The sequence below is a fragment of the Musa acuminata genome, chromosome BXJ1-8, assembly GCF_036884655.1.
Source record: "Musa acuminata AAA Group cultivar baxijiao chromosome BXJ1-8, Cavendish_Baxijiao_AAA, whole genome shotgun sequence".
NCBI lineage: Eukaryota > Viridiplantae > Streptophyta > Magnoliopsida > Zingiberales > Musaceae > Musa > Musa acuminata.
The window spans coordinates 36,284,570-36,298,994 of record NC_088334.1 but is presented as its reverse complement, the minus strand read 5'-3'; the positions used below and the strand labels follow the sequence as shown (position 1 = coordinate 36,298,994).

Here is a 14,425-nt window from a genome sequence, read left to right as displayed (position 1 = left end):
TAAGCTTTCCAACGAAAAGACAGACAAAGTAAGTGGTCTTCTAAAGATAGATAAACTCCTCTATGACTCGTGGCAATCATAAAGGAATCTTTGGAGGTGATGGACTCTTGGTTATCGACTTTGAGGTTGGTGTGGGAAGAAAGGAGAGAGAAGGTGAGGAAGCTGTGGGTTTGAAGGCATTCTTGGATCATCTTCTACATAAACGTGTTTGAGTGTGCAATATTAGATTACAGTTGCTGATACTATTTATCTGTCTTGCTAACATCTTCCTGATGAACAAAACAGTCACAATATTTTCTTTTCCATTTCAAAGACGGGTACAAAAACTTGAATATTGTTAGTAAATATTAGGAAAGATTGAAAAGAAAAAGAGTCAGATCATTGTTTGTATTTGTAGAGCGTAATAATCACAACAAAACACTGCTTTATATCTATAAATATGAATGTAATGAAATTGTCTCTGGACCACAAAACCTATATTGTTGTCCTTTCTAATAGGCATGATGTATGCACTCATAAATAAACCATTCGACAAAGAAGCATGCATTATTTATACTTTCTTAAACCTAAGAGAATAACAATGTACCTATCGGACCATTATAAATTGAGTCATCATAAACCCTCTCTAAGTTTGCCACTCACGGTGCTTGGTCTGTGTTCGAGGTTGCCCGGATAGCTTGTGATAGCTTTTGACATGACAATTGATGAGAACATATAGATTGAGACATCAACTTTTCTTGATGCTGTTCGAATTGGGATCATAACAAGTTGGAGTTTCAGTATAAATGGTAAGTTGGAATGCCTTTGCAATCATCCTTTCGATGTTTACTTTTTGAAGGTGATACGGACGGAGATGGACAACCTCTACAAAAGCCAACTGTGACGCTCAGTCATTCATGAGACCCCACAATAAAGCAACTCGGGACTAAGGATCAGACCCTCGATAGGACTAAGAATCAAATGGCAGTTCTTTATGAGGAAGAAGTACCTCCAAGTATGAGCAATTCTCTGTCGACGTTGATCACCAATTTTAGGATTGTATTGCACAGTATTATTCTTCTAGTGCAGAATGACCTCTTGAAACATCAATGACCGGGATGAAGTAGAGAGAACTCACTCGACTTGGTTCCTCTCCACCTAAATACTATGATCCTTACAAAAACTACAAAAGATTAAGCTTTATAAAGTTTTACAAGCTACTCAAAATTTTATATTACTTACTTATAACATCCTGAACCCTCTATACCTAAATAATATGAACCTCAGTGATTTACACACTTGGATATCACATCTATTTATAAACGTAGGATGATATCTCTAACCATGATAACACTATATTATCTTATCATATATTCATGTCTATTTGATTTTATGTATAATAATAGTAATCATATCATCTAATCAATTTATCTAAAAATCAATCCTACCAGATAAAACTCTTAAAATCTCATCATATTATAATATTACTTTAAACTTCACATATAAGTATAGGATGACATATCCATATCTATTTGATTTTATCTAAAACTTTACCGTGTTATCAATAATTCAATACTACAAGGTAAAACCTGTTAAATGATATTACAGTAAACTTCACACATTAGTCTTGAAAGTATATTCTTCATAGGAAGGATGAATCATTGGAAGAGTTCTCTTTTTGGGTTTTCTCAAAGAGATTTTTTTTTTTTGATCGATCTATGGGATGAACCGGTCTAATTCCTCAGATATCGTATTTTTGAATAGACTTATATTATTTTGAATATTTGAATAAACCTAAATTTCATAATCTTCCTATTTAGTTGTTCTTATTTATAAAATAATAAAAAATATTTAAAACTTTATTTTTTGTATATGAGTTGAGTTTTAAATTGGTCGAGTTGATTATAATATTTTTTAATAGATTTATAGTTTTTCTATAAAAATATCTAAAATACTCTAATTGATAGTATAAATTATATATATAAGGTGTAAGCTAAGATTTTCTATGATATCTGTCGAAATTTCTTTAACTACATGAGAAAATATCATTGTTCTATTGAGAAAAATCCTCTTTGTGTATAAATAGAGAGTACCATATTAAACACATATATCTTTCTTCGTTTCGTTCTTGCTAACTTATCATATGATATTTAAGGAATCATGATAAATAGAAATACTATTTAGAAAATGTGAAAAAGATATCTCTCGAAACAAGTAAAAAAAAAAAAACCATAGAATGTCACATCAATGTTTCTCCTCGTAGAAGACGACGAAGGTACAGACGGGTGAGAACATTTGTACCAAAACATCATCATGTTCCAAGCAATAATGTGTTTGTTCTCCGCCAACATCTATCTGTGAATATACGCCAAGCTCTCCTCACAAGGCTGCTACAGAAAATTTCTGGACTGCTGGCCAGCGGTCATCTTACTAGTGTTACAGAAGAGGGCTGGAATGCATGAGAGGGAGGGCAGTGCTCGCATGGCCGTTTGTATGCAATTCTCCGTCTCAAGGAAAAGTGTTGATATATGTAGACATTAGTGAGGAGGAAATATATTTGTGTTCAGTGACGATATACGTTATGTGCGAGCGACAGGCGATAGCAGCTGACATGACGACGAGAACGCTCTGATTCCTATCATCCATCGAGTTCTCCGATAGCAGCTGACAGGCGATAGTTGCTGGCCCGATATGTCGCAAAAAAGGCCCAAATCAACTGCGGCAATTTACTCGGAAAACACTTTCACTAATCAGTTTTTTTTTTTTTTTTAAATCATATGACGCCTCTGCATTGATAAATTATCACGGGAGAGGAGATTTCTTTTCATAAATGAACAACAAAGTATGCCCTTATCCTCTTAGCTTTATTGTGTGTGTGTGTGATTTTTGGTAGGATTGAATATGAATTCACCCAAGTAAATAATCAAAACAAAACAAATCGAATCGAATCGGACAGTTGTAATTTGATCTTCTCCCACGTAGACACAATAAACTGCAGCCCCTCTCATTTCTAAGAGGATGAAGTGGGAAGAGGGAAGAGAGGAGGAGAACAAAGAGGCGGAGGAAAGAGAGTAGGCAGAGAAAGAAGAAGAGCGAGGTAGATAGATTGGAGGTGAAAAGCGAATCGGTTAAAGAGAATTTTGAATCGACATAAAATTCATTTACTGATCCAAAATTATTCAGATGGAACTTTTCTAGGCACGTCTTGTCTTCCAACAGTTTGAAGAGTGCGTAAATCTTCTTGTAGGATGGGGGTTAGGGAATCAGTTTTGGCTGCAGCAGCTTAATGTTTCTTGTTGGAAAGATATATGCAAGGAAGGATCCAGAAATTTTCATGTTCAGATAGATAGATACAAGGAAGGGTGCTGGTTTCAGAGATCAAAATAATCTGGTGGTAATACTACCGACTAGTTATCATGCAAGAATCAAAAAATGAAAGAGCAATCAATGTTTAACCCCACAGAGTAATCACAAGCTTTGCTAAACCAAGCTGCTAAAATGGTAAAAACCCGAGCTGAATAGGAAACCATGAGAGTATACTCATCCCATCATGAAACAAACACAACAAAAGTCATAATTCATGCTTTGCTATGGAAAAAGATACACACAAAATTTTTAGTCTGGACAGAACCATAGCTACCTACACCTCCATACCGATTTAAAAGAGAAGCTCCAACCACAGAAACATTCTCAGATAAGTTATTATTTCCCAACTATTTCCCTTGATTTGGGATGGCACCTTCTCATTCTCTATAGCTTTCATTTTGATAAGATGAGGTTCGACTGGAAGTTGTTCTAAGAGGATTGAATGGAACTGAAGGCCACATGAAGTTTCTCCCAGTTAAACAACTCCGTCCCAGGGTTGACAGCATAATAGACTCCAAAGGCAAGTACAAGCACGAAAATACCACTCTTCATGCAACCACAAGTACGTGTTAACTTCCCCAAGACTGCCTTGCAAAATCTGTCTGCATCTTTGATGGATGTAAGTTTGCTGGCATCCATACTCCTCGATAGGGCTTCCTCATTCTGTATAATATAAATTGTAAAAAGCTTCGAGCAACATATTAAGCCTGAGCCCATATTGATACATTTGCAACTAATAAGCTATTTCATGGTACCACCATTCATTACCAAAAAAAAGCCTATTTAGCAATTATATAAAATATCCAGAAATAAATAGCACCGCAGCAAGTTACTTACTTTAGCTCTCAAATTCTTAAGTGTTTCTCTGAGAGCATCAGGAGAAATTTTGGTCGAGTATTTTCCCCATTCACTTGATAGATTTTGAAGAACAGCAATACTTGCATCAACATTTTCGAGATGAAGTTTTTCCTGCATAATAAACCAGTTAAACCTGTTGGATGGTTGATTAGAATAACGAAAGAAATGAGGAATGAGAAAGAATTAAGTTTTGTACAAGCACTCACCCATTGCCTGTAACATTCAGCATTCTGAGACAAACACCAGATGAATATATCTGTTGCTTCTTTTGTTAGTTCTGGATTCTCTGCACATAGGTTCATATTTAAATGAAGTCACAACTTTAAAGCAACAATCTAGAACATATCTATAGTGTGTGAAACATTTGAGTTAATACTTTCTTGAATTGCTTGAACAGCAGCAGGCAAAAGCTGCTGTGCTGCTTGTCTCGTGGTTTTTGTCCCAGGGGAGCCTGCAAGAGCCAGCTCTCTCAGAGTAGGATACACCACCTCAAGCCTCTCTGTGGCCTGTGAAAATCTATGTTTCAGGAATGCCAGTCTTAAAGTTGAACCTAGGTAAGTGATTTTTTGCATGGAAACAAAACAACCTTGACACGTGCTGTAGGAGCAGTTAATGTTATTCGCATTAGCAAATCAAGTGCATTAGGCGGCACTAGGCGTTCCCCCTTTCTGACAGCACCATTTAATAAAATAGCTCGAGCTTTTGGCCTGGAGAGAATCCTGAAAACAAAATTGCAATGAGGAAGTATGACTACAACAACAACAACAAAGCCATAAGAAGAAAGTATGACTAAATTAATGACAACAGCAGATTTTTCATTACGGCATTGTTTTCATAATGACTAACCCTTCAACCAATTGCAAAACCAAGTCCCTAGATTGTGGGTTCCCACTTGATTTACCACAAACTACAGGAAATAGGTAGTGTGCCCATAAGTACATGCCAACAACTGGATCTCCCTGAGAAGCCTATCATAGAAGAACTATTCTCAGTATTACAGTAGTCAGGCTGGGTTCCGGATTCCTTCAAACAAATATGCAATTTGAAAGACAACATATTACCTGTGCAAAAAGCCAAACAATAACCGGAAGTTTCTCTTGTCCATGATATTGAGAATTGTCCTTTAATTTGGGCAAAAGACTAATAAGTGTGTCAGGCTTCCGTCTTAAGACCATTGCCAGAACAACGAATATTGCAACCTGTAATTAGTATTATCACATGCAATAATGTTAGTGAAAGCTCCAAATTGAGAGCTGAATTGTGTGTGCATGCATGCACGCAAACATTGATTTACAAATATCCTATCAGGACTCATATATCTGTTTTTCACAAAACTAATTGTATTTTATCAATAACGAAAACTCAAAACTATCATTAAAATTATCACATGCAATAATGTTAGTGAAAACTCCAAACTGAGAGCTACATTCTGTGTGTGCATGCACACAAACAATGATTTCTAAATATCTTATCAGGACTCATGTCCTGTTTCTAAATATCATGTTTGTCAGAAAATTAAATTGTATATTAATCAATAAAAAATAAATTATCAACATTGACGTCTAAACTATGAGGAGAAATGTATTATAGATCCAACTAAAATTTATGATTTGTAACTGTAAAAAACTATATAAATAATTAAATACCAAACAAATACTTAATGATTAAGAAAATTATGGAGAACCTACCTAGTGTTGAAGACTCCCACAATCCTTCCCTGCACTTGCACTCTTCCCCAATCAATATTGATGATCAACATTCATAAGAGGACTTTGAAAAAGATAAGAGACCATAAATTTTATTTCCATTTCTATCTTAATTAAAAATAAACAAACAATACCTTCTTTAGAGTATCAAGATATAAAATAATATTTTGATTAATGTTTAATCAATAATTAATTAGTGTTTACCTAATTAATTAATGAATAAACACTAATAAAGGTATAATTACCTATATTGATCACCAAATAAGGTATTATTTTATTTATTTTTAATTAAAATAAAAATAATAAAAATATTATCTTTTTCGAAGTCCTGTTTCCCTATATATACCAGTGAACTCCCCTTTTTCATCCATCTTCAAGGGAAAAGAGTTTGAATGCAGAGAAATATTATAGGAGTCTTAGCCACTAGATAGGTTCTCCGTTTTTTTATTTTAAGCATTTGTCAAGATTTCAGCTGCTTAATGATCTATAGTCTGTTGATAGTTATAAATTTTAGATTTTAGATTTTTGATACATACCTCCTCCTAACTCTTGATTCAGTTGGTAGCTGACCAATTTAGTTATGGTTCAAGCCAATTATGGGGCTTGAGGGGCCGATAACGCTCTAGTTTGTGGAACAATAAATTTAAAAGATTTTATATTGATAAATCTTTGATCGAGATTGATATTATATCCCTAACTATGTTTTCACATGGCCATCAGAGCCACTCACATTGAATGAGCACCTGCGAAAGGTCTTCCATGCCATACCAAGTATGGTTTATCTTGACATTTTAGACATATCTAAATGTAACGTATGCATGAATGAAATTATAAATAATGGGTGTGTTACATATTAATAAGAAGATTTGTTTCTTTACAAGCCAATATTGGTAGGGCGATTTCATTTAAAGATTAGAGGATCGTCGACCATGACAACTAGGCAATTCCTCTGTCCGTGTTAGAAACATATCTCCTAACTTTGGTGGATGAGAAACTCCATCTATTGTTAGTAGTGTGACATGAGTTCTCTCCATCCATTACTGGGAAAATACAGTCTGTCCCATGAGATAATGCCTCTCTATTCACTAGGAGAGTGAACCATCAAGTGTCCAATATATATACTTATATTGTATGGGCATGTCACTTGATAGTTGTGTTTGAATTATGACATAAGACAGGTATATGATGATTTTACCATCCACTATTGGGAGAGTGGACCATCAAATGTCCGATATATATATAACTATATTGTATATGCATGTCACTTGACAGTTGTGTATGCTTGAACCACGACATGAGACAGGTATATGATAATTTTATATATAGCATAGAAATTATCTTCATGAGATAATTAAGAATGATTCATAAGTTCTTGTTGCATACATAATTTTCATGATGCATTGACCTATGTTTATTTATGAGTATTCATGACATAAAATTTTTAGCATAAATGATTGAACATGTTTCATGAGTATTGAAGATTGTTTTCACGATTTTGAGATATTTGAGAGATTCCTACTTAGCATGATTGTTGAATTGTCTTATTTATTTTCTTTTTGATATTCGAAAATCAAGAGATCAAGTTGGGAATGATGACCTAGCACCAATAGTTATAATGTTTCAAGGAGTTTTTGCTTTATTTATGGAGAGATAATTTAAATTATGTTGTAATACTAATAAGCATATAAGTGACTGAGAAAATACGAAAAAAAACTCTGTAGACTATAGACTTTTAAGGAAAAGCTTATGCATGGTCTGAATTTTCTCAGTGTAAGGATAAGTCATATTAGGGCATAACATAGTTAAGTTGGATTGTGACATATGCATCAAACAAGATGAAATATCATGTAACTTTTAGAATTTATATATACACTTCATGCACCTCCAAATGCTACCAGCACATATTTTGCAAGCAGGGAAAAGAAATTAAAAGGCATAGATGAATGTTACCTGAGCCTTTGATGGACTCTGTTGAATCAATTTTTTTGAGACCTTGACCGTGGATTGCTGACTTGCCAGGTCAATGAGAATGCTATCCAGGCACCACAAAATAAATTCACACAAAGCTTCAGGAGATTTCAATGCGATCCAATCAACTGAAGTCTTGTAAACAGATTCAGATATATGGCACACAGGAATCTGTTCCAAATCGATAAAAGTGAATTAGAATTTTACCAATGCACTAGGAAGAAATGCATAACACACGATATAACACATCTCAAAACAGTTATAGCAGTAGATGCAAGCAATATGGTTTGATAAGTTAGCATTAGCAATCTTAGAATGTGATGTCTTAAGATATTGATCCACAACCACGGAACAGCATGTATGAAAAATTTTCTGTGACAACCATCTTATCAAAAACATGAGCAGGAGAATATTTCATTGAAGTTGGATTGCCGAACAACCTACTACACAGCACAACAACAAATTTTAAACAGAAAACACAGATTAATTTGAAATTTCTACTTACGGTATGTTTTAGCAAGAAAGGAATATGCGGGAGAAGAGACCCAAGATTTAAGGTAGAAACAAGAAAATTTAAAAAAAAAGAAGCATCTTAAGAACTAAGTTCTAAGCTCTTACTAATAATGATAATAAAACACTAAAATGAATGCTTGACTAACATGGGAATACCAAATGCTTTCATCAGGTTTTCAATAATCAACATTATCTTTCAGTTAATAGTATATTTATATCTTTTATCAAGTTTGCCGAAGCGGTTTATATGTGGCAGGATATACATGAAAAATTATGTCAAGTAGCAAGCAGAGGACTTTCAAACAGATGCATGGTATGCAGACGTCATAATAAGCTATTGAAAACAGTCTCCACTTGGTAATAGGAGACAATCGCTTATCTTTCATACACACTCAAGTGGATAAGCCAAGTGCTTATCTTTCACACACATTGACTTTTGATGTAATTGGAAAGTTCTCCAGCTATTTGGCTCATTGGTTAATAAAGGACTTTCTTTGAACGGTTGGAAAATTCAAGGTCAAGCATGGAGTTCACCAGGTAAGGTTTCCAAAGAGCGATAACCCAAAGTGAAAAGCAGCATTCTGAAACATTAGCCATGACCTTTGAGAAATACATGTCTTTGTGCATACAATACAATGGATACTATGAAAAGATGCTCCCGGATAAAAGTATAATCCAAACCGTCCTATCACTAGCCACAAATCAACGTGGAACAATTTAATATCAAGAAAGAAAAATAAAATATAACAATATAAAATTGGAAGCTAGGAAAATTTAGAATATTTTCAAGAAATAAAAGACAGCGTTCTGACTGAATTTAATAGTCCGTCATCATTGTATAATCAAATAAATTATGCTTGCATGTGCATATAAGCAATAAAGTTCGATCATCATTGCCAAACTGACAGCTTTCTCAATTGATCATTCACATTTCATGTTAAGTACATCAAAGACGATTTCCAAATGACCAAATAAATTAAGATTTTCCAGACTTCCATAAAGGAAAGAAGGAAAATAAACAAGAATCAGGAAATGGCAGTATGATTTTCTTGAAAAGGAGAGATCGAGGGAAGAAAGTTCACCAAACAGAGGCAGAATAAACTTACATCAGCGATCTTAGCAACGGGTGATTCCTTGAACATCTTAGCCCATGGGAATTGTGAAGCGCTAACCGAGGCAAAGGAACGTGCGAAGAAATCTGCAAATCTCATGAGTTGAATATCCTGTTGAGATTCGTATGTGGCCTGAAAAGATAAGAAAAGGTGATCAAAGAATCTTTGTGGCATACAAAACCCATTTAAAGGTCTGATCATTCAAACATTTGATCTTATAATTCATATTTGTATCCAATCTTTAAACCACACAACACAAACAGATCCAATCCTCACCGAGATTTCGACAAGAAATGTAGCGAGATCGGCGGCATCGATCTTGGCGGCGGCTTCCGCCACAGTGACCTTGGGCTTCTTGGGCTTCTTCTGCTTCTCCTTCGTCGTTGCCTGCCCCGAGTTCTCTTGGACTCCGCGCGCGACCTCCGCCCCACTGTCGTCGTCCTCTTCGTCGGATGCAGCCATCGCGGGCCTGGATTTGGCATCACCGGCTTCGGCAAACTCCGCCGCCGCAGCGGCGGACTCGATGGCGCGTCGCCGCTCGCGGGCCTTCTGCTCGAGGGAGTCAAAGACGTGGGAGCGATCGGCGGGGTGGGGGAGACCGCTGGGACGGTTTCGATCGGGATCGGCAGGCAGCTGGGGCCTACGCTGGCGCTTGGCGTAGGTGACCTTCTGCCAGCCGTGGTGAGGATCGGCAGCGGGGGCGGCGCCGCCGCCGACGACCGAGGGATCGAAGGTCTCTTCCATGGAGGGGAGGGGAGGGGAGGGGTGGGGAGGGGAGGAGAGAAGAGGCGAGAAACACGAGGGGGCCGTTCACCACTTAGAGAGAGAGTGTGTGTGTGTGTGTAAAGGAGGGTTTCCTTTTCGGCCGGGTGTCTAATTTCGGATTGGTGGTGGAATAAGGTCACGAAGAAGTAGCTTATTAACGTTGAGACCATTCGTTCAACGTCCACGTGGTTTTGTATGTTAACCGTCATTTCCATTGGTGCCACCAACCTGTAAAAAAGGGCACCGAAAGGAAGCTTATTTACATACGAACCATCCATTTCACGCCCTTTCTCGGTGTTCTTTATTCGGATATGGATAATTAGCATCAGCTATTTATTTCGTTGGTGTCCGAGAGGTGAGGTTGCTGGGAAACCGGTGGGTGAGTAGGGGGTGATGGAGATGTCGCAGTCTTCTGCACGGAAGTTTACTTTCTTAGATCTAATTAATTGTACACGGAAAGCTACCACTTCGGATAATGTTGATTCGATGTCTCGTCAAAATAGTGACTGTGATGTGATGTGCATCAGCTTATAAACAACAAGAAAATATAAGATGATGTTTGAGATGAAAAATGGTTGCAAATCTAAAAAGGTCGGATGCTACGTTGAAAAAATCTCAAGGTGGTGGGCGTCAACAAAATTATTTAAGAATATAGAAAAAAAATAACTCATATAATCTCTCATCTTTGAGATTCCTATTAACTAAACTCCTAATATATTTTAATATCCTTTCATAAATTAAACTTTTAAAAAATAATATGAAAAAGCCTTGATATATGTCTTATTTGTCTTAATCAATTATAAAACTCTGATTTATTTAAAATCAGATTTCTTGAATCAAATCATTCTTCGAATATGAAATCATCAATGTGATCGGTATAATCATATATACACTAACTTCTTTTGTCATAAAATATTTATAAGCCTTTACACCCTTTCTTTGAATCTTGAATACTAATAATGATCTTCAAGGTAAAACCTCTTCATCTTTCTCCTCTGCAACATAAAATAAATATCTATATCTTAATATTCTTTTTTGACAGTGATGAAACTTTCAAATATGTCCATCTTTCTTTATCAACTAATCGATATCATGACAACCTCATCATCTTTCTCCTCTGCAATATAATTTGTCGCTTGCTTTCGTAATCTTGATATCTCTTTTTATTTGATAATTTTCATGATCAGATCTACTCCTTATTGATATTGTGATTTTTTTTTTTCTCTTTAGAATTTTTCTCTCTCCTCATATTTTCTCTCTATAATTTCTCTTTCCTTAGATCTTTTTTCTCTATTATTTCTCTCTCTAACAAATCTATTCTCTCTCTACAGGTCTTTTTTGTCTTTAAAGAGATCAAATCAAAGCTCTAGATGGGATAAGATAGGAACTCACAACACCTATTTTTCTTTCGACTCTCACACACTCTCTTTTATGGTAGTTTCCTCTCTCTTTTTATATATCTTTTCAAAATCTAATTTTATTTTGAGGATTAAACTCGCTCTGATACCATGTTAGACAAAAAAGATTAAAAAAATAGAATAGAGAAGAAATAAAAATAAATTTAATCATAGAACCTTCATCCTAATTCTACTTGAATTTAATTTACATTATCGAACAGAAAATTATTAAGGGAATTTTTCTTTGATAAAAAGGTTTAAAGATATGATATACGATAAAGATTCCGAGTTACGAAGAAGAGTTGATTTGTAGAAAAGAAGATAAAAAAAGTACTGAAGATGAAATTAGAAGATAGATGTTCATTATATAGATATAAAAGAAAATAAAAAATATCTTGATAAAAATGATGAAAAATAGAACTTAAAAGAGAAGTTATCAAGTATTACAATTTTTTTCGAATAATATTATTACCTAGATCGAAGATGTGGAGATCATATAAAAACAAGATTAAAATTATGAGGTGGATAGTATTGATTTTATCGGAATATATGAATATGTTGATCGAATTGATTTTGTGTTTGAAGATTAATTTAAGAAATATGACAATATTAGTTTAAGACAGATATGAGTTGTCCAATTGATCACAGCAGATGATGAAGGTAGACAAGACAAATGGAGAACATGGATGATTACTAGGGATCGAATGACTAAGAATTATAAGTTTTTAGAAAACACAATATCAAAGGAGATTGTGGATTTTCATAATATTTTTTTGTAAGGTCTAATTTAAAAATAAAATATTAATTTAAACTTTATGATGAGATAAGATATCAGCTTAAAAGTCTTAGTCATATAGGAGTCTTTGTCATTAGTCAAAGACAGTCTTGGGTCGATCAGAGGATTAGTGTTAGAAGAGGTAGAGCCAAAAGAGAATTAGGGATCATGATGGATTGTAAATTATTATGTTTTAACAATAGTTTTTTGCTTTGAAGCACGTATCAATTCTCCTCTATCTATAGTCATTCTCTATAATCTATTATTTATTGATAACCAACCAGCTTTGCAAGAGATTTCCAATGGCTTCTGTTCTCTCAAGATAGAACAATGGAGGTTTTCAAGAACCAGTAACAAAAGTCTACAAGGAGGAAGCAACACACAATATCATTAAATTTTTATATCGGACTAACATTGTCATTTTTCTCTTTTATTTTCTCTTTGATTAGGGTTAAAATGGACTACGTTGGGTTGGGTTTTTGTGGTAGAAAGAGTAAGAAGGATCAGCTGCCATCCAACCCAATCTACTAATAGATCAAGAAATGTTGACCGATAGGTTGCAAACATGTGATTGGCGCGTTGGATCCGGTCACATCTAGTTGATATTTTGAATGTGCTATCTAGTTTAGTAGGTAAACTTCTTGCTCGATCATCATAAGATTTTGGAATCAAATCTCATCTTCATCACTTATTTTTACGGAAAAAACAATCTTTCAACAACAAAAAAGTCAAACACCAGATCAGGTTGAAGATTTGTTTATTTCGACTTTGACCATGGCTCGTCAAGAAAATGACTCTCTTATCTTTTTAATCCAAGTTTCAAACCTTTATCTTCTCTCTCTATAGAGACACTTGTATTCCTACTGGGTAAGAAAGAGAGAGAGAGAGAAAATAGCTCTGATATGATGTTGGAAAGTAGCTTTGATTTGACGTTGAAGGGTGATAAGCTCAAATAATTCAATAGTAGAGAAGAGAACGCTACACAAGTAACATTTCTACTGCCTCTTCCAAACTGCACTTAGATGCAGTACTTCCTCTCTCTTTTTGTGTGGGTGCGTGTGTTGCTTTTCCTCCTCCTCGTACATTGGACGTCTCATGAAACGTATATAAATGCTATACTCTCTTTGCGACATGCATAAATCACCACAAACGGCGTTCCAAAACATTTCTGTGGGCAAAAGCATAACCCACAGCATAGAAAAAGAATTGTCTATATACTTGCAGAGAAAGAAAAAAAAGGGGCTTGTTTATGACACCGTATCCCAGAAAGCAGTGCACTGCATATGATATGTACCTGTGCCTGTCTCTTCTGACCTAAGAGACGGTGGAGATCAGACATTCTCATTAGGTTACCAGTGTTCGAACTTGTGGTTTAGAGAATGGGATAGATAGGTAAACAAGTCTACGTAAACCTTTTCATCATCTACCTCGTTGAATAAGACAACAGCATGCAACTTTTACTGCAATGCCTATATTTGTTCGCGTCCCTCTCACAGTTTCACTCTATTGTACAACGGATAACTTGCTGTTTCCATATATTTCTCTGCCAACGCCTTACTCTTATTTTTTCTCTAGTTATTGTCGATCCTCAGATACTGGTGTGAGTGGGTAAAGCTTTGGGAGGAAGGTCAAGAGGCAGAAGATGAGTGGGGAGGGTATCAGATCAACTGTTAGGACGAGGACAGCTCGACAAAGGTACACAGACAAGTGCTTCACAAGGATCCGGCAATGAGAGACAAAAGGCAGGACGGAGAAGGAGAGACTTCAAATCAAGTGACATGACCTACGAAAAAGCCCCGCTCGTCTCCCTGTCCCCAACCCACAGCCGTTTCCTCCATCTAGTCTCGACTCTCAGTGTTGGGGCAGTAAGTTTCCCAGGAAATCTATGGCATCTATCTTGTCACTCCCACTTCACTTCTTCCTTTCTTTGTCTTACTCCGAAGAGAAGAACTGGTGGGCGGCGCGCCAATTCATCCATACAGAATC

At 35.7% G+C, this 14,425-nt stretch overlaps 1 protein-coding gene across 2 annotated transcripts; it reads right to left on the bottom strand.

Annotated features, from left to right (window-relative positions):
• Positions 1–3,530: 3,530 nt before the first annotated feature.
• LOC135585575 (uncharacterized) lies at positions 3,531–10,290 on the bottom strand. 2 transcript variants are annotated; one of them, XM_065079496.1, is made up of 10 exons: positions 9,779–10,290; positions 9,497–9,634; positions 7,860–8,048; positions 5,265–5,402; positions 5,026–5,171; positions 4,790–4,922; positions 4,580–4,709; positions 4,410–4,489; positions 4,183–4,314; positions 3,531–4,008 (listed from the first exon to the last, which is right to left on the bottom strand). In XM_065079496.1, exons 1-10 carry the CDS (start codon positions 10,244–10,246, stop codon positions 3,775–3,777), a joined length of 1,788 nt encoding a protein of 595 aa, XP_064935568.1. In that variant the 5' UTR covers positions 10,247–10,290; the 3' UTR covers positions 3,531–3,774. The 2 variants fall into 2 exon arrangements, with proteins under 2 accessions (XP_064935568.1, XP_064935570.1); XM_065079498.1 differs by having other exon boundaries at positions 5,050–5,171; positions 9,779–10,289.
• Between the last annotated feature and the right edge of the window lie 4,135 nt (positions 10,291–14,425).